Below are 21,591 nucleotides of genomic sequence, written 5' to 3'. Positions count from 1 at the left end.
CTTTCCCTGCATCCTGGTCAATACTCTCCCAGGCTTTGGCACGGGTCCCCTGCTGTGTTTGCCATGGTAACCACCCTGCCAAAGTCTCTGAACTTAGAAACAGGAGAAGATGCTTTAACTGTTTAGCCCTGTGTCATGGCTTGTTTCAATCATTTCATTTCTTTTACCCCACCTAATTTATTAAAATTATCACAACAGATGCAGTCTGTCCCAGTATAAATTTCCCTGTCTTCCCTCTTTACTCCCAGATTCACAAGGAATGTGGATTTTTGAAGAAAGTCATGTCTCTACCTGTTTCCTTACGTGCACGTTTCCTTCCACAGGGATGTTGTAAGCGCTCCGGATCAAATTCTTAGCAATGAAATAATAATATACTGAAATGACAGATAGGGGAATGATATAAAAGATGAGAAATGATGCCATTGAGTGAATTTTGGGATGCAGTCCATCTGAATGCGGGTAAGGAGCACAGCTGACGAAGGTTTTATTAGTCCCTTTGTCATGGAAAGGGTGCAGATCTGAAAACACTGCTTCAGGGATGGCAAGCAACATGGATACAATCCAGATTATAGCAGCTCTCATACAAATCTTCATCAGTGCATGGGATACTTGGATCTCCATTGGCCTTACTATAGCCTTATACCTAAAAAAAAAAAAAAGGAAATAATTTATTAACCTCAACACTCAGGCATTGTAATCTTCCTTCTCCCTCCCATTTAGGAGAAAAACCCAAACGAAATCCTTCTTTACTCAAGACTGTGAATTTTTTTCTGGTGTTTTAAATTTCCATGTTTTCAATAGATTTCCATTTTAAAGCAGAGCCACCTGTCATAGGTCCATTCAGCTTCATGTGTCTTGATTCTGAGTTAATTTAATTTGCAATCGACCCAACAAAGCACAGTGCTGCCTGACATTAATATGTATGTGTCCAAATAGCATTAAGATAGGAAGTGCAATCACGGACTTCTTTTCAGAAGCATACAGCTGTTTAGACCCCTTCACAGAACAGTGTTGAAGGAATCTGGATTGAGATTTTGCCACACATTTCATTTTGGCCTGTGAGTATGCTGGCCTCCCGCAAGCCAGATCTTATGTTTTCTCAAGCTACAAAGAGCGTGTTGCCCATTCTAATTGCTATTTAGTGGTGTAGCTGGCAATTAAGAGTGGTCCGTAACACAGTGCACCCAGGCTAAGTATCCAGAGCTGCTAACTGACTTTCCTGAAGATAAAAAATATTATTGTTTGCTATGCTAGATATGTAGAAGATTTTTTTTGATTTGCACTTTTGTCTTTCATGATTTCAGCCTTTCAGAAAATTGTGCTTTAGAATCCAAGAAAATGGAAGAATCGAACATATTTGAACCCGATGTGTGTAATGAGAGGACTGGAAAACAGAAGAGCTTTGTATCTGCCAGAGCCCTGCTCTGGCAGGAGTCCACACTCCAAGTAAATCACAATTCACATATGTGTTTAAGGAACACAGCAGAAGGAAAAAAAATAATTAGGAAGGAATATATATAGCTTTCATAAATTAGTATTTAGAGTCATTATCGTAATAATTACAATCTCTTGGATGTTTCTTCCATGATCTACCTCACACTGCCCACATCCCATTTGGCCACTGTCAGCTCCCTGGGGCCAGGTGGGTGCCTGGGTCCCAGGCTGTCCCAGCCCACTTTTGGCATGGCAGGCTACATCCCCATGCGGCTGCTCCGCAGTCCGTTTCTAAGCTCCTGCCGGGATCCTGGCTCTTTCAGCCAGACAAATTGGGCCCTGGGGCGGGAGCAGAGGTAGTGAGTGAACACCCTGCCTGAGACCAGGCAGCAGGCAGCAGGGTCCATCCGCCTGGCACCCCAAACCCACGCTCTACGGACACTTCATGTACGTGATTGATTCCCCACGTAATACATTTGCGAGAGGAGTCCATCAGTCCTGCACTATTTTAACTGAGTAATTGCCTTATTTGCAGGATAAGCATGCATTCAACTTCTAATTATAAGCAATATCCTGTTCAGCCTACCTATTCTTTCCTACTATGTGTGTATATATATGTATATGTGTCTACATCTCTGTGCGTGTATTTTATATACATACACATTTTTATATGCATTTATTTTATACATGTGCATGTATATACATGTATTTTTATATACGCATATATTTACATTTATTTTTATAAAGACTGTATCTGAGGATCTCCTCATCTGCAGATGTTTCTTCATACAGGTGTCTTGTGTAGAAGATTTTTCCTTTAATGGACTGCAAACACCTTGCTTAATAGTTTTCTGTTTAGCCAATTATTCTCCGAGCTCTCCAGCTCGCCTTTATTCCAGCTGTACAGCTGCAGCAGCCAGATACAGTATTTTTAAGGTTGGCTTAGCACCTCTTTAACTTGCGCTCTGAAACTGGAGATTAAGTGGTGTCATACTACAAAGCACAATCTTCCAGTGCAAGATCACGATCTCAAGTGAATAAAATCACAGCACTTAAACAAATATGGTGTTAAGACTACTGTAGTAATAAAACGGAAGAGCTAGGCAGATTGCTAAAACAATGTGGCTGAAATAGCTCAATTTACAGTTTGATTCGCTAGTCATAGATTCTTGACAGAAACACCAGCTAACTAAACATCTTCAGTAAACCCTAAGGAAGATACATGCAAAAGGAAATTAATTATATATCAAGCTATTAATAAACTTAGTTAATTCAAACGTATTTCTGCAGATGCTTACTGTATGCTTATCAGCATGGCATGTTAGCATCATTATTTCAGGGATTTTCTTATATAATATAGCCAACTGAGAGAATATTTTTGAGTATTAATTTCCAGTCACATGAATGAGTTGAAGAATACAGAGAAAGAGAGAATCTGTTTTATTTTTATTAACATTAATAGACTAGGAAGAGTCAGAAAATTAATCCATTTCAAGTTATTAATACATTTTAATTAGAGATGGCGTTTCCAAACAATGTAATTTTGAAAGAACATAATTAGGAATGGCTAGGAATGCTGGCACTGATTATTAGACGTTTAGTTTATTTTTAAAGCCTCCTACAGCAGATATAAAAGAAGATCGGAGAGAGGTTTGCTTGCAAGGGGTTCACTGTAGACCCAAAGGATGAGGTTGAAAGCACAGAAAGATAAAATAGAAAAAACAAAGCTAGAAAATAGGTTTTGAAAATGTAAGTTCTCAGATGTAGCAACACAGGTCAATATTTTCTTAAGAGCCTGACAATTGGATCAAATTATTTTGCTAACTATCTGCATGACTTCTTTGATGGTGAGCTAACTTACTCGGAAATCTTCAGTAATCTATGTTATCCTCTGAGTATTAATGCTTACTTGATCAGGATTGATCTGGTGGGAGCCTCCATTTCCAGTCACCTTGCTGGTGCATCGATGGGTCTCTCCCCAGTTTGCATCTCAGCAGCTCCGCTCTCCCACGCCAGCTTGGGTTTTGGACAGCGGCTGCTGGGGCTGCTCTCTGTCAGGGCATGGGGGGTCATGCATGAGCGATTGGACCCCTGGGCTGGCTGGGAGACCACTGGAAAGTTTGCCTGTGGCTGGTGCTCAGGGAGAGAAAATCTGCGTCTCCTGGTTGGTTTCTCAGCGGGGTTCAGCAACTCCTTCACTTCCTGACTTTTCCACACCACTGTCCTGATAGGGTCAACCCTGGATTTTATAATTTATTTGACATTTGTTAAGAACTTCAGCAAGAACTTCTGGATTTGAGTCTGGATTTGAGCAGCAGCTGGTCCTGTTTTTCAGCATCTGTATTTCCAGCTTGTGTGTCAAATATAATTTCAAGCCTTCCACAACTTTGTCCTCTGCAACTCCTTTCTGAATGAGTTTTACGCTGAGGCACATAACCTTCCCATATTTAACATCCAGCATTTGAATAATCCAATCCACTCTGAAGGGGTCGGTGGTGAATATGCCTATACACCTCAGTGGAGCCATGGACCTCGGTGGCTGAGTGAGCCCTCATGCAAACATCTTACGACAGCGTTACTTTTAACCTGTACAGTAGCACGGGGCTTTGAGACTACCTGCCACATTGCATGCTCAGCTTGTCTGCAGTAGATCTAGACGTGGCCCTGGATTTATCACCTCTGCTGCTCTCGTGTTCAGTCTCTAATTATTGTTTGATATCACTTTTTTTCAGCCGAACTCCTTTCCCAACCTGCTTTTAAAGAAATTTTTGAAAAACATTAAAAACCAGATATATGATTCATGCCCTACAACAAAGGCCAAAACTTAAAAAGAAAAATATGCCTTCTGAAGATTCAGTTGAATAAAAAATGATAGAGTCAAGAACTTGTGTCAACTCCAATCTCTCTCCAGTTGCCAAACAGCCCAGATGAAAACGACTGGGTTGCCGATCTGATAGGAAATATGAAAGAGATGCTGACCTTTACTACTGCTCAGTCTTTGAAATTCTCTGTTCCCACTGTGCTTGTGAAGCAGCTGCCACGACCTTCTGGCCAGGATGGATGCTAGTGATCTCAGTGTCTCGCGGTGTTGTTCAAAGAAGCCCGCACAAAGAAATTACACACGGGGCTATCTTAAGTGCAATTAATATAATCACAGCTCATGAGGCACTGTGAAGATTCACCCCGTAGGGCAATGCTCCTCTATACCAGCCATGGCAACTCTGGTGCCATCCCTCTCCTCCAGGTCAGTCTCGAGGCCTCCAAGAGGAGCCTGGTGAGAGGGTTGCTTCAATCCAGAATGCCAGAATTCAATAACACATAATGCATGATCGCTTCTTAACCTAATCCCCAAAATTCAGTGGGGATGGGTAGGAGCCCACAGAGTGCATGCTTTTCCATTGAATCCTGGAAAATGTCTTACACATGTCTCTTAGGGTGTCTATCGTGCTCATTAAATAATTGTTTCTCACAACTGAAACTACTGAAATGACCATAAAGCGCTAAAATGTGACATATACACACAAGGTTTTTCTGTGGTAAATACTTCTCCCACTGAGGTTAATACGCCAGGGGAACTGCAAAACTGTGTCATTATCCTTGTGTTAATAATAGTGTAACTAACGATAACACCATCTAATGTACTCTAAAACTTTGACTATGGAAACATTGATTGATACCATACACTTAGCCCCAAAGCCGCAACTTCAAATACAAACACAGAAGTAGCTTTATCACGAAAAGGACAGTTACAAATATGTGCTCCAAAGACATAGATCAAAATAAGGCCCCAAATGGATGTCAAAGTTTCCTAGTTGCAACTTCTCTGCTGATGCAAAATATTTTAGCCAGGTTTGTGCTCCTCAGCTGAGCCAAGAAAACACATACCAGCTGAAGTATAAACAGGCTTTGCCTTCAAAGCCATATTGCCTATATGTTCCTAAGCACAGAGATATGAAGGGCTGCAATTTTGCTCTCACGCTGGGGAAGAAAGGACCTTATCCCTAAGGCTGCAGCTTCAGTGCACCCCTCACATTTTTTTTCCTGTCACCTTCATCCACTTATTGTGCCTGCTATAACAGCCACAAAATTTAAAAAAACTAAAGAACGGGAGGAAAACCAGCTGTTTCCCTTGGATTTTACATTATTTTATCTCCGTAAGTCTCACTGTCTGGTTTTATTTTTTTTAGGGAGGCAACATGATGTTGCGTATGGAAGCTGGTGCTGTAGGCAGACTTGACTTGCTTTCCTCTTTTATGATTGCTTTGTATTAATGCCTTTTCCCCTTCCCTCTTGTCAACTATTAAAGCTAATATAGATGGTCCATAAAACAGACCTCATTGTATCTCTGGTGGGCATGGGTTGCCAAAAAGAGACAGGCTTTCTTAAGCTGGGAAATACCACCTTCTGCAGTGTCTTTGCAAGTGGTAGGTCAGTAGATCTTAATTACAGCCAAAATAAATTGTGTCCTCTGTAATAACTGCAGTTGTTGTCAGTGGCAGTGGAAGGAAGCATCCCCCCGTCACGGCAGCGAAGGCGACTGGTCACACAGGTAGGTGGCTGTTGGAAATGTTCCTGGTGACCAAATATGACAGCAAGGATTGTGTGGCAGCTATGTCCCAGCCACTACATCCCTCTCATCTATTGAATCTGAGTTAAAAAGAGGCACTAATTTGCTTTCATAACTCTTCCCTGTCTTTTTCAGCAGGCGTGTAGCAAGAGAAAATGGCTGAAAGAGGCTCTGCCACAGCGTACTGCCCTTTTTTAGCACAATCCTTCCAAATACACTTATCTTCCTGTAGCTGAACCTCACACTTGCAAGAAATTTAAGAACAGAAAAAAAATCCTCCCCATCCTTCCTACAGGGAAATGGGACACTGCCCTTCCAAAATGAGTTTGCAGGAGTACTTAAGTTTTAAGGAAAGTTTCCTCCTAATAGTATCATCCGTTACTACGTCCTACACTGTTTACATAAAAAGATCCTGGGCCCCAATCCTGTGTATAATAGTTTAAAAAAAACCAAATTAATTAAAACCTGTTCAAACAAAATTTCGGAAGGCTTACCTGCCCTTGCTTTGTTACTAGCCCCACTATTTAGACTGCATCAGGCTGACGGACAGATTTGCCATATTGCCACTGGTTTTTCTCTGAAGTGAGAAATCCACTTACAAACTTTTGAATCTGTTTAAACTGAGCTCTATTTTGAGATGTTGGGTTAATGTGAACCTGAAACTTAAATAAAAAAGCAGGGATCAGTTGGAATGGACTGGTGTCTTACAAAAATAGTCATGCAAATTGCTGTGAAGTGAAAACGCTGAGTTCTTCCCAGCTCTAGAAAACGAGCTCCTGAAATTGCCACAACCACCTATTGTAATGATGAAAGAACTGCCTTTCAGTCAGCACATCCCTATATTTCTTCTGTTCCCACGTGTAACCAAAAGTGGGAGAAAAGGTGTGCAATTCACAGTTCCTCTGATCCCCAGTCATCTGTTCCTATTTGTAAGCTTAATGCACGCACATTGATCTGGTCTTAGCCCATGAACAGACTGAATGAAAATCTTCACATTAAAATTTTGTAATTATGTTCTACCAGTATCACATTATTGTTTTGCCCACATAATATGAAGGACTGGCTCAATTACCATGCAAAAAAGCCTCAAGCAACAGAGAAGAAGTTGGTGCTATGCAAAAACTGCATAAATGAAGCACGTGGAACCTTCTTGAGTGCGAGGCTCCACTTGGAAAACAAGGAAAAAGTCTTAGAAATATCTGAAGTAATTGACGAGAAGTGCCATGCCCCAAAATTTCTTTATTGTTTCCACCATGAATGTTATGAATATTCATAGCTCTGAAGGCAATTCAATAAATCCACAAAATTGCTAGACTGTCTAACCCATCAACACACTCCGACAATCTATTCTGGGTCTATCTTCTTTGTGCATACTTAGTTAAAATTATCATCATTATGCATTATTCTTGGATGAACATCTGTTATTAAAATCTTTACTTTAGTAAATTGCATATGGGCACAAAGACATCTTTAATTGGCTAGTCTTACATACATTGGCAGGTACTGCCTCTTTTCTCTCTCTTTTTATTAATTAACATTCAAACGAAAAGGAAAAGAAGGCACTGATGGAATGGCATAGTGCTCACTTTTTCAAGCGTATGTTCAAATTTCTGTCTGTATACCTGCATACTGCTGTATCATCCTGGAATCTGGACAAATGGAAATTCCAGTCCAGGAATGACTACGGTTCAAATTGAGACAGAGTGTTTTAGAGAGCATTGAATTGAACTACACATTAGGGAAGGAGAGGTTAAATAGCAACCATTTGATAGTCAATGTGTTGTTATTCCTAATCATGACCATCCAAAGCATAAAATATTTCAGAAATTGACTATACGTATGGAAAACAATGGATGTAAAGGTTACTGCAGGAAATAGTGGGAGTTCCATGGACAATGCTTTCCTTATTAGAAAGACTCCCTTTGCATCCAGGGTATTTATTCCCTGGCAGTGATCTTCAGCCAAGACTCTGAATGAAACCCTGATCCCAAGTCAAAGATTTCAGTGGGGCTAGCCTCGCAGTTTATCGCAGTTCTTGCAAATGGATTTGAGACCTACTTTCTGAAGGAGGGATAGCACTCATTCATTTAAAAACATCTTTTGACTGCAAAACCAGCAAGTTCCCTCACACCAACACCCCAGATCCACGGCACCAGCTAATCTCTGCGCATATTTCTATGTGCTCAGCACCCAGCACAGTCAGAGAGATGTGCCTGCTCTCGCCACGTGGCACCAGACTACATGCTGGTGGAGCAGCTTGCTGGGGCCAGGGTTGCAATGTGGTGCGTGTCCGGAGCGGAGCTGGGAGGGCTGGTGCTGGCACCTGGACCGCCAGGCATGGGAAGGGGCAAGCCCTAGTGATGCTTTCCGTCCAAGGCGTTGATGTCTCAGCCCAAGTCTCCAGGGTTGTGCATGGGACCGGGGGCTCTGTGTGCCTCAGGATTGAATTCTTACCAGGGCAACTAAAGCTGTGCCCTCAAACACCCCTCATCTCACCAGAGAGTCAGCCTTATTTCTCCTGAAAGCACCACCTTTGGTGCATAAACCCAGCATCACTGGGTAGCCTAAACAGGTGGCATAATTGCTGGATATCTCACAGAGTCAGTTATAGAAATTCGTTTGAGTTTCTAAAAATGGCAGTTTCTCAACCCAAAAAGCCTGTGATGTGCAATAAATCAATATTGTACCTTGTTCTGACAGAGAAAGAAGAGTTCATCATTGACCTAAAAACTAGCAGTTCCTTAAGCTATAGCAGCCCTGGTGTGCTTACCTTAATTTTGTGGAAAGAGAATAAAAAGATATAGATAGATATAGATACAGATACAGATACAGGTCTAGATATAGGTATAGATATGGATATAAATAGATATATAGATATAGATACAGATACAGATAGAGATACAGGTATAGATATAGATCTAGATCTAGGTATAGGTATAGGTATAGATATGGATATAGATGGAACTTTAAAGAAGCAGGTTTCCTGAAGTTAAAAGCAGTTTTCGGATCAACTGACTGGGAATATAAAGGTAAAGGGGACAATGCTAACTCTACATTAGTAGCTGACCCACAACCTCCTCTCTTGTCTCCCCTACCTTGCCCTGAAAAAACTGTGTAGGATAAAAAGCTGCCCTGAAAAAGAGAAAATGAGAACTCATGCTAAAATCTCAAAGAACTAATTAAAAAAACAATACACAACAGATGGGAAAAAAAGCAAAAGTAAATGACAGCAAATATTGGAGTTTAAAAATGTCAGTGACTGATAAGGGATCCTAGAGGAGCCAATAAATTATCAAAGGTCACTGTGTAACAGACAAATGTGCATTTTAAAATACATCAGGAACAAAAAAATCAGTAAGTCAGGCATACACATAAACGGTGAAGATATGAACAATGGTGAGACAAAGTGAAAAGCAATGACTAGATATTTGTCTTCAAGACCAAATGTGGATGAGGCACCTATACCATGTGTGCAGTGCTATAGATGTAGCAGAAAACTTGTCAGCTGTATTAAAAATGTGAGCCAACATCTGCTAACACAAACCAGTTTCACACCAGCAGGCCTGAATAATTTACACCTAAGAGTATTAAAGGAACCAGCTGGGAAACAACTGTTTTTAATTTTATCACAAGTCTTGAAAAACTGGAGAAATTCCCTGGAAGTGGAGAACTGACTCCAAAGTTGTGAAGTTTAGAAAGCTAGAAGGTGTGACCAAGAAAACTGTAAGTATTTGGGTTGCCCAAGGCCAGTTGTAGATAGAATAATGGAAAGGTTAATCCTACTAACAGATGATAATAAATATAAGTCTGTCTTGTTTAATACATGGTAGATTTAGGGGTATTTTTATATTTTCACAACATTATACGTGATGTAAAAAGGGTGCGGGCCATGCTGACATACAAGCCTGCATGGGCATGTTGGCATGGGTGACTGTGCATGTAGATATGCATGTGTGTGTCAGGGCACACGTGGTCCTCCCTCCCCTATCCACGCCTGTGCAATCCCTGGCATTCTCCCATGGGACAAGGGTTAAAACGAGCAGTCCTGGACTGGACTGAGAGGGGAGGCTGTTCCAGGTGCAGACCCTGAGCCCCATGGCTTCCCCAGCAGACCCTCAAACATGCCGGTAAAAAGGTAGCAGTGCGTGGAGCCATTTCTTGCCTGGGTTTGGGAACCTGCTCTAGCTCCAGTGCTATTTACTGCATGTATCAGTTGCCTTGAACAGGCTATAAAACCTTTGCTGGGAAAATTTGCAGATGACACAGTGGCTGACCAGACTGTAAAAATTATTGTACAGTCATTGGATAAATGGCCATAGTCTAACAGAAGCCATTTTAACTCAGTTAGGTGTAAAATAGTATAGGTAGGACACAGGTGAGCAGATTATGCCAAAAAAATTAGTGATCTTTCAAGGAAAGAGAAGACCAAAAGAAGACATTGGAGCAACTCTTCTGCATCTGACAAAATGAGATATCTTGTGCCATTCTCACCATGGCGTGGCTTTAGTGTAATCAGTACCTGAGCTAGCTAGTATGAAGTTAGGTCAGTTATATGAAGCTTAAGTCCTTTCTGTGGCTTCAGTAAACATAAATATCATAACAGACTATCGCCTCCATATAAATGTTCAGCTGCATGTTGGGGTGAACAATCTAGTGCTGTCCTTGCCTGCTCTTGTCATACAATCACACGATAGTTTGTGTTGGAGGGGACCTTTAAAAGTCATCTAGTCCAAACCCCCCTGCAATGAGCAGGGACGTCTTCAACTTGGTCAGGTTGCTCAAAGAGCCCTCCAACCTGACCTCGAACACTTCTAATGCTGGGGCATCCACAACTTCAGGCAACCTGTTCCAGTGTCTCACCACCCTCATCATAAAAAATTTCTTCCTCATCTCAAACCTAAACCTACCATCTTTCAGTTTAAAACCGTTGCCCCTTGTCCTGGCACTACAGACCTTACTAAAAAGTCTCTCTCCAACTTTCTTATAAGCCCTTTTCAGTATTGAAAGACCACAACAAGGTCTCCTTGGAGTCTTCTCTTCTCCAGGCTGAACAACCCCAACCCCCTCAGCCCTTCAATTATGCTATTAGTTAGATTACTATGCAGTAGTTAGAGGTCAAACAAATTTTTATTTGAAATATGACATAAGTTCTAAGCAGTGAGGATAACAGGATGCTGGAGACACATGAGGGGGACAGGGTGATATGTGCACCTTTAGTCTGAATAGGCAGAAAGTTACCCAGTGTCACTGAAAATACCTCTTTTAATCCAAATCCTATGAGATATTCAGCAGCCTCCATGCACAGGTGCGGGCAAGAAATGCTGCTGAACAGGATGGCTAGTGCAGTCAGTGCTAGTCCAGCATCTGCATCTCTGGTTCTCCCAGGTCATTCAACCGTCCACGTCTAAATCTCATGCTTCAGGGCTGTCTGCAGGACGAAGAAACGGTTTTTCCTCTCCGGGTGTGGTGGTACTGTTTTCTGCCCCACCTTCCCACAGAGCTGCAGAGACTGGCCATAGCCAGAGGGCAGGCAAGGACAGGACGGGCAGAGCTCTGGCACTTCTCCCTGTGACGCTCCACAATCTTCTGCAGTTAAACTGATTGCTCGCCTGGCGTCAGGAGAGGAGGTTTCTGCAAGGGACTTCAGCTTTCTGCCTTTCTCTACAGCATAGCAAGTGGCTTGCTGCTAGGATGCCTTCTGGTGCCCCAGCACCATGAGGGGCCCAGGCACCATCCTCATTTTCTGCCCCAGGGCCCAGGCTGGTCTTCTGGACACCAAAATCCCCTGCTTTGCCCAAGGTCGTATGCAGTGGGCAGTGTTGGGGGGAATCAATTAGTGTGCTATGGGCAGGAGCTCGGACGAGGATCCCATGGCCCATGGTGTCCTCCATGGTAGGGGGTGAGGGGCACACATGGGTGCAGAATTGGTGAGGAAAAAGGTGAGGGGACTCCACAGGGCTAGTGGTGAAAGCTCTTTTCAAATTAAAAGGAAAACAGGTTATTGCAAGGGCTGTCTGTGAGCAAAGCAGCTACTGGATCTTTCCCTGCGTATACAGGACAGGCCGTGCCTGCTTCTCCTTTTTCAGCTCAACTCCCTTCTGCTCTTCTCAGCTACGCTGTTGTCCACATCTGAACACCAAGCAGGAACACATGAACTGATGGGGCCACCGTGAGCTCGTCTCCCTGCAGCAACGCAGATGTCCCAGTCCACCGTGTTCAGTCTGACACACAGCCAGCAAATTCTCTGCGGCCAGTCGCTCTCCTTATTAACATCGTGTACAGCACCTCGTACCATGAGACCATGACAACTGATTGGGGTTTTTAGGTTTTACTGAAATGTAAACAATAGGTAATCCAACTTTTCTTCCTTTTGATTGCTTAAATATTGACAGTCTCCAGCACATTAGCACTGACTCTCACCTCAGATTTGTGCACCGGTCCCACTGATATACGTGGGAGCTCTAATGTTCCTGGTTATAGAAGTGCGTCTATTGTGTTTTGGCCATCTGTTCTGGCTAATCAAGATATTCAGAAAGTTTATGCTGTTTGATCTGTTTCTCTTGCAGATGGATGCAGGGGCTGGGGAAATGACAGCTAAAACCAAGGGTGTTAAGAGTGTTCGTATTATATTGACACAGTGGCCAGCAACGCAGGATCTAAGACTCTGTACATCGGCTGGAAGATACATGTCTCTCTCTCTCTGCACGTACCCCGTGCCGTCAGCGGAGGAAGACCAGCGGCACGGACATCGTGCCAGTGGCAAGAGTCGAGGAGGGGCTGCCCAGTGCTTCAGTGGGAGGGAAGGCTTTGGGCTGGGGTCCAAAGCCCCTCCAGTTTTCTTCCCTGGCTTGGAAGGAATGATGTTCTGGCTCTCACATCAGTGGACCCAAAACGTATGCATGGGGGTATCATTCTGCCAACTTGCATTGACCAGTTTAGCGGCTGTCTTGGTAGTTCAGTGAGTAGCTTTCTCCATCACCCTCCAAAACCTTCCTGAGGCTGCACAGTAAATTGCACAAGCAAATTTCTCCAAAATAGTGCCTTAGTGACATGAAGGGATTTCATGACTGCCCAGAATAAATTCATAACCACTATGGACCTGACACTTTACAACTGATAGTATTGAAAAAAAAAAAGTGTCACTGTGTAAATCAATGGAAATCCAGTTTGGCTTTCCATAGCTTTATTTTAGAGTGGCGTGCTTCTCTTAATCCTCTTGTGGAGACATAATCTACTGATTGTAAAATAAAACAAATGAACTGACATGTAGATACTACTCCTTCTCTAGTATTGCATGTAATATTAATAGCAGGGGCTGGAGACATCCAAATCACAAATAGATGAGTCCACTAAACAAAGATTTTTGCATATTTAAAGCTATCTTTCTAGAAATTTTCCTTCCATCACTGTCTTTTGGGGAGAGGGTTGCTTGAAGTTTTTATTTCTTAGATAAACAAACTGTCACATGAGTTCAGAGGAACGTCAAAAGTCGTGGCTGTGACCCACTCCGAGGGACCCAGCGCAGCTGGAAGCACTGCAGCATCCCTGCACCCAAGCACTCAGGTCAACCTTTCCAAAGCTAATATCCCCATTTCAGGTCTCCCACACAACTGTCCTGCTGTCTGCAGCTGGTCTTATCAAGGTAAGCCACCTAACCTCACGCATAATGTCATCCCATGTGTCACTCCCTGCCATCACGGACCAGCAGGCAGCTCCGGCTGGCAGGCATTGCTGCAGTTTTCTGGTACTAAAATCCAGATAATCCAGGATGCTTAAAGTAAAGATGCTGCTTGTAAACTCCAATTATGCTTTACACTTTGCTGTGCGCTTGTAAAAGCAGCATTACTTCAGGCAGATTTCACTGCATGAGCACCAGGGCATTTCGGTTTTTAACTGTGTCAGCAAAACAGGGGGGAAGTATGATGAGTGCTTGACAGCTTGGGTAATTCAAATGCAAATGTATAAACCCCGTCAGTCATGGGAGAAACAGTCAATTAAATAAAGACATCTCCCATGACAAGGGCAATTAAATGGGCCGCTTTTCCTCTCACTGCGCAAAGATTTTCCTTAATTTCCTATCACTTGCTGAGCCAGCCTTGGCTTTTCTGCCTGGGCTGGTGGGCCAGGTGCCACCGCTCTCACAGACGCCTATATACCCCTTCCCCTTGGATGGAGGAAGAGGAGGGCAGCCTGGCGGGCGAACCCAAACTCCCTCTTTGCTGGGACGAGCTGAGCAGTAGCTGACAAAATCCATTGCCTCGATAGAGCCGAGCAGCAGGGCAGATAGATGTCCTTCCCCTGCCAACCTCATTTACAGTCCTTCTAAAACACACAAACATGCATACACACGCATCGACTGCTTGTTTCCTCGCTCCTGTATACTCAGCCCTGGCCTTATCGCCTGGGGAGGGTGGCTGTACTCACGCCACAGACCTTAACCCTCTCCTGGCTGCTCTGCAAATTTGCCAAGCTGTCAGGTAAAGGGGTCTCATTGACAGCTCCCGCGGCTCCTGCAAATGCAGCTGGGCAGATGTAAGCACCATGCGGCCGGTGGAGTAGTCCCACAGAAAATGCATTTCTAATAATGTTAACTTTTTTTTTGCCCTTTCTTGCACACTCTCTCAATAATTTAACTTTAGTCTGGTGCAATCCCATGACTGTACACAGAGCCAACCTAAGTACCCGGGGATCCTTTGGCTATGCCCTACCTAACCAAACCTGTGCAGGCATACTCGTCCGCGTCCATGGGCACGCAGAGCACCTCGCAGGCTGGGAGGCTCCTGCTGCAGGAAAAGCTGAGATCAGCAGTTTGGCCCTCTGTTTCTCCTTGAGAAAAGCTTGCAAGTGAGCAGTCCATCATCTGGACAGCCAGTAGGTCTTGGAGGGTCAAACCACTGAGCAGCTTTAGGTGCTCTGTGTTGGAGGTTGGCACTTAGCTGAGTGTTTGCGGTCACCAGCAGATGATAGATTCGGTGTTATTAACTCTGCCTAACACATGGGAAAGGGGAAATGGAAAGAATAGAAGTGTACCTTGGGAAGGTATACCCTTGCACCCATCATGTGGGCTGTGCAAAAATCGATTAAAACTGGACCCCTCATTTTCAGAAGGTGATCCAAAGCAACCGAGATCATAGAATCACAGAACGGTTTGGGTTGGAAGGGACCTTAAAGCTCATCTAGTTCCGACCCCCCTGCCATGGGGCAGGGGCAACTTCCACCAGCCCAGGTTGCTCACAGTCCCATCCAGCCTGGCCTTGAACACTTCCAGGGATGGGGCATCCACAACTTCTCTGGGCAACCTCTGCCACTGCCTCACCACCCTCACCGGGAAGAATTTCTTCATGATGATTTGTACAATTATCGTAACATGTAGCATACGTCTCATGCACTGTATCTGCCCATCACACCTACCCACTGCCTTTCATCTTGTGTTTCAATGGTCACGTCTTTGGAAATGACCCCATTGTATCACACTCCAGTGCTTTTCTTTACACAGCAGATCTCTGACCACTGCAATGCCAGGTCTCTCTAGGTGTCACCACGATACCTTCAGTAATGCCAGCAGTTGTTCCCACTTGCTTTTGTCAATGGAAGGACACTGGAACTGAGGGGGTTTTGTTATTATTTTTTGCAGAAGATGAATTATAGACAACCAGTTTGTGGTCCACCCACAAGTCTCCCTTTCCTTGGAGACAGTGCCATGTGATGCTATTCACAGCAGGTGGTTTTAGGAGTTTTTTGCTCTCTCATGGTCTATGGCTTTGATTCATGAGAACAGAGACTTTCACATGCCTCACGTGAGCATTTCAGGTAGGCCTCACGCCACTGAACATCAGCCATCTTAAATATGGGCACCTAATTGGCCTAGTTTTAAGAAAATAGACTAATGGGCTGCGAACTGACAAAATACAGACTATATTAGTTCGTAACAAAATTATCCCAGCATTGCTGTTAATACACCAAAGCAGAAACTTCAGCAAACATAACAAATAAGAGTCATTTGTGATTCAATGCACATTCAAGATTCATGGATCTAATAAAGGTAAAAGTTTCATTATCATCTGCTTCTGCAGTGGACAACAGATGCATTAGAAGAGAGTAAAACGATCCCTTGGAAATGGGAACATAAAGTCTTCTCCCAAATGCATGTCTATCTCCCTTATAGCCAAGTGGCATCGAAAAGTGTGGCAACTTTTGATTATTAGTGTATCACGGTGGTTAACAAGATCCGGATAAAGCTGAAGTACAGAATTTAAAGCTGCTGTTTTCTGTTCTGTTCGCTCACTTCAGGCAAAAAACGCTATTGATGTGCTGCTCAGTAAAAGCGTTTGCAATGTTTACTTTGTGTGGCATGTGATCAGATAACAACAAATCTCTCTAACATAACCTTCTTTATGGTGCATTTTTCTTTTCCTGACACTCCTTAAAACAACTTACATTACAGCTTTGGAAAGATGAGTTTCTTGGAGAAATATTTACTCTCTTCCTACCATTTTCTTCAGAGCGGGCAAGGGGGATCCAGCCACCACCTGAAACTCAGGAGTAAATGTGCAGGTGGTCCTTTACGAGGGGATTTGTGCAGTTGTCCCAACACTTTTAGAACAAATTGCTTGAAGAATTCTGTCTATACATAGGACTGTTTGCCATCTGCTATTGAAGTAGACAGTGCTATTTTTATACATACACCAACATGGAGAACTTAATAAACATATTGACTGTTCTGTGTCTGAAACACTATGGAGTCATCTGCTTCCATTGAGACCTTGTACTGTATATTGAAATATGTGTATGAACTACCCTGAAAACTGAACAAAAATAGTCTGATGTTTTAAAGTAGGTTAGGAGGAGAGACACAGAGTGACATGCAATGAACTACCTAAAGCAAACCTTGTTTCACTTCTTTGTGACCAAGAAATACCATCCCCAGGTATTTTTTGAGCAAAACAAAATGGAAATAATTTTTCTCATTGGAAATCGTAGTACTTCTTTGAAATTTTATAACTTTAATGTGGTGAAAATGCATTCCTTAATCTCTTTCTGAAGCATGCAAATTAGAAACAAAATATTCTGGCTTCTCTAATATAGATAGGAATTTCTGTAAAAGCCAACCACCTAATAAATACTTAAAATCCTTCTAGAAAGCTAGGCTTCATCCTTCCAAATCACATTCAGATTAAAATGTCTTTTGAATTTAAATCTGCATGCTCTGAGACAGTTTTCCAAAGCCTCACAGAAATCCAAAATAGAGCTGGCTTGTTAGAAGCCTGTCTTTTGTTAAAGTCAAACTTGTTTTCACATATTCTAAAATAGCATAGCTATTACATGTTATTTTTACCAAACATTATTGGAAGACAAAGTTTCCAAACCAACAGCACAGATCACTTTTGATTGGATAAGGGGCAAATGGTTTAATCAAGGCAAATATACTGGCTATAGCAAACTGAGATTCCTGGCTTCAGGCATACTCATTTGAATATTTGGAACATATTTCATGAAATATCACCTCACGTGTAATTAGGCTTAAGGAAGCAAGCCACTAGAAAGAACTGATTCTAACTGCACTTTAAATTGCTGCTCCAGTGCCTTCACACTTCATGAAATGTGGATCAATTATTTTTGTGGCAAATATGAACATGCTACCTTTTAAACAGAGCTTCATTAATGGTATTTTCTCTCTCTGGTCTTTAGCTTGATCTGCTTGTGTTTTTCTTTTCATTAAGCTAGACTATTAGCTGAAAGGCACAAACATTTAGTTTAGCCTAGAAAAAGCATCCTGTGTTCAGCCTGCCTCCTCCTGAAGTTGGGTGCTCGTAACTACCAGAAATTAACTGAAGTTGTCCTTTTTCCCTCATTAGGTTAAAAATGCACTTGTTACCCGAAAAGAGGCATTCGTAATCATGCATTTTATGGAGTCGTAATTATGCAGACTTCTTTTCAAGGCTGCAGCAGCCAGCTTACCTGTCAGCTGAGAGAGCGGTGAGAGTAAAGACGGACACCCCGACAGAGGTGAGCTGTATGAAGGGGATGAGTTTGCACCCAGTTCTGCCGAACAGCCACTCGTCAGCGAGGTACCTGCTGGCATCCACAGGCACGCAAGTCACTAAAAGCAGCAGGTCTCCCAGAGCCAAACTGGAGATGAACAGATTAGGGACATTTCTCATGGATTTCACAGTACAGAATATCTTAATCAAGGTGATATTGCCAATAAGGCCTATCAAAATGATGATCCCGTAGATCGTGGGGATGGCATAGAGGAACGCTGGGTAGAACCAGTCGTCACCGAGGAGGGAGAGGTTTGTACTCTGGTTGACAGAGATGTTGTAGAGAATGAAGTTATCTGTTTCCAGGTCTAGCAAAAGGCACTCTCCAGATGCCATTGTCCTACTCGGCTCTTCTCAGAAGACAGCTTTCTTCTCTGAAAATCCTCAAATAAGTTTCTTGCTTTAATTTTGCTGCTGCTTGCTAGCTTTAAATAGTCAGAAGAGTTTAAAAGTCTTATCACTTTGTGACAGATCTTGACAACAAACAAGCAAACCAAAAAGCAACAGCAGCTTGCTCAACAGAACTGTTTCCATAAGGTGAAAGGAGAACATCTTTTAGCATAGTTTGAATCCTGAAACTTGCTTTTCCTCTTTGACTTGTCTTGCTGTTAGGTATTCCTCAGCTCTGGAAGGCCAATTCAAAGACCAGTGAGTGGGAGGCATTTTCAAAATTGAAGCTTGTTAGATTCCCAGCTTCAGGTCTGTCAAGCAGAACCGAGTCTGAAAGAAGGGGGTTACAAAAAGCAAGAACTTTTGGTAGTTGCTGTCATGCTGCATCGCCAATCTCTCCGGCTTTCAGCACCTGCACTCGCCAGCTGGATTTAAAGTGAAGAAAAAGCAGGGCTCAGCTGATGGCTCGGATCCTATAGGCAGGATCTTCTGGACGTCAGTTCTTCCCCTGCTTCCCATGATGAGAGCAGCCTTGCTCAAATGACTGCGGTAATTCCGGGGGAGCCGCCGGCGAGCGCCGGAGAATGCCAGCCATCTGCTGGGCAATCTCATCACTGCCTGGGTAGAAGGGGAAAGGAAAAACACATCAAAATCACCGTTAACTCTTTAGATGAAAAAAAAAATAAAAATCTGCTCATTTATAGCTTGTGAGACGAGGTTCACCTCCTTACCAAAAAGAAAAAAAAAATCAAAACAAAAAACGCCGCGGTTTTTTCATACTGCAAATAATGTGATCAGAAAAGCAATCACACCTTCTTAAATAAGAGCACACGTACTTTGTTTGCGCTCCAGTATTCAATTGTTCTAATGAAAGAGAAAAATGATATGAAGCCAAACTCATCCCCCAGGGCAAATGAACTGAATAAAGCCGATTAAGATAAAATCAACGTTATAGTTAAGGTAGGTAAATGAGCATTAGCACTACGCATCTGCAGTTACCCAGGGAAGCCTGAGCTCTGCGCAGTTTTTATTAATGTTTTAATTTGGAGGTAACAATAATGAGGGACAAAGTTTACCGTTCAACGCGATCATTTCTATTTATGAGGTACCCATCATACTGGCATCTATAGGTAACGCGTGTTTAGACACAGCAGAGAGAAACTTGCCTGGCTTACAACAGTCTGAAAATGCTCTTTCTTAGAGCTTAATTAAGATAGAACTATTACTTTGTAACAGGCTATTTATGATTATAGACAAGGACTTTCTGGACTGCGGAGAAATACAGTTAATTTGGAAACCAGCCTGCAGAATTAACTGAAGTTGTAATTTACATCTCCCCTTGCAACTGCTCATTTTTGCAAGCAAAGGAACGTTTTACCAACTGCTAGAATTACTTGGAAGTGAGGGGGGAGGCGATTCAAATCGGGCATTAAAGTGTGATCACCGGTTTCTAGATAAAGGAAACATTTCGGGACACGATTTGGAAAACCTCCAGCTGTGTCCCAGGGTGGGATTCTGAGCGGGACACTTCAGTAGCTGTTTTTCTGCCTCAATCTTGTGACCCGCGTCAGTGTTTTCAGCTGCTTTGCTGCTGTTCGCTCTAAGTCAACAAAGGACTTATGTGTACCCTTAACTTTAAGTAGGGCTACTTTTTTTTCTTTTCAAGCCAGACACCCGAGAGAGTTCTGTGCTGAGAGCCTGGGGGAACAGAGGAGAAACCAAATTTTCTGGTATTCCTTTCAGACAAAAGCCTGCTTTTAAAAATAGGCCTGAGGTTGCCACCGTTAAAAGCCGAGGACGCAGAGCTACTGTGCACAGTCTGATCAGGCAGAAGAGCTTTGGAGGGTCAGGGCCAGCCCTGTGCCAGGTTGGGTAGAGGCCAACCGGAGGCAGCCCCGCGTTCGGCACAAGCAGGACGTACCGAAGGCACGGAGAGGCACCATGGAGCTACAGAGACAGTCCAGCCACACCGTGTGGTGGGACACCTCTCCCAGGACTTCCCCCAGGATATTTGGGAGTCTGGTCAGAGGGGCTGCATGGCAAAGGGATGCACGCTTCCCCCTCTTTGCTTTCCCAGCTTTTGTATAAAGCAGAAAGGACATTGCTGGAAGCAAGAGGAAGAAGTGGGAGCAACCACTCGGCGTAAACCTGGTGGACACCTGTGCCCAGCAGCCTGGTCAGTAGTTGGCAGTGACCTACTCTGAGTAGCAGGTGGGACCAGAGACCTCTTGTGGTCCCTTTGCGTTCAAATGACTTGGTGACTCTGGGGTTTGTAAACCCACCGCTTTTAGAGACATTACAGCTCTAGCTCTCATCATGAGCCCTTACTCTTCCAGATGGACAACAAAATGGTCTGTTTGCCAAAAACCCTCTAACAGAACCACTAAGTCATCATTCATCATTGTTTAAACTCTTCTACACTGAAATCTCTCATACCGTTACATAGCAAACTATGTGGGATGAGCAAAGTGAGGAAAGGGAAGTAATGCTGGAGCCACTTCTTATCTTCCAGCAGATCGCTCTTCTTTTGAGGTGGGTGTAGGCAGATCACCATGTCCCAGCTGTCTCCATCAGCGATGGAAGGGGCTCTCTGGACCTCTGGGAGGATTCACTTCACCTGATCCTTTGCAAGGCTGGTATTTCGTTCCAGGAAGCACTTCAAGTCTACAGCTACAGCTTTCTAATTTTTGGTTTTGACAAACCCAGGCTTCAGGTTTTAGGACAATCTCTTTTGGCCACAGAGAATGAGAAACTGAAAAGATACATGCAGAGAAGGAAAAAACAAAACAAAACAACAAAACAGAACAAGATCCTGTGAAGCTTGAGATTTAGTTTAGATTATAAAAGCATTCATTTATGTCCAACGTAATAGACTTATTTCAGGGCACATGACTAATACCAACACGAAGGACACAGGTTTTATTCACAATTGCCTAGCCTGCAGACATTCCCCAGATGTAACTTTAAAATGTTGAGGATGTTTCCCAGAGATGTTTTTGTCTTGTCATAAATTGCATATGAGAAGTTTTGTTTATTATAAATGGTATACCTTTTTCATTGTGACACTAGCATTTATCTTCCCTAAGCAGACACAATGAGCATGGCCACCTCTGCTGTAGTGCTCATTTCAAGCTCCCAAGCTTCTCTCCAATGGAAGGT

At 43.1% G+C, this 21,591-nt stretch overlaps 1 protein-coding gene across 1 annotated transcript in view; it reads right to left on the bottom strand.

Annotated features, from left to right (window-relative positions):
• The window catches only part of GRPR (gastrin-releasing peptide receptor), a 22,096-nt gene extending 3,718 nt beyond the window's left edge, over positions 1 to 18,378 (bottom strand). Inside the window, exons 1-2 of the mRNA XM_009708865.1 lie at positions 17,960 to 18,378; positions 292 to 643 (exon numbers count right to left, since the gene is read on the bottom strand). Coding sequence (XP_009707167.1) covers positions 292 to 643; positions 17,960 to 18,378 — 771 coding nt within the window. The remainder of the gene's footprint in view (positions 1 to 291; positions 644 to 17,959) is intronic.
• Positions 18,379 to 21,591: the final 3,213 nt, after the last annotated feature.

Source organism: Cariama cristata, unplaced genomic scaffold (genome assembly GCF_000690535.1).
Source record: "Cariama cristata isolate BGI_N322 unplaced genomic scaffold, ASM69053v1 scaffold5521, whole genome shotgun sequence".
Classification (NCBI taxonomy): Eukaryota; Metazoa; Chordata; class Aves; order Cariamiformes; family Cariamidae; genus Cariama; species Cariama cristata.
The sequence above is the reverse complement of the archived record's forward strand: the minus strand, read 5'-3'. Positions and strand labels throughout refer to the sequence as shown.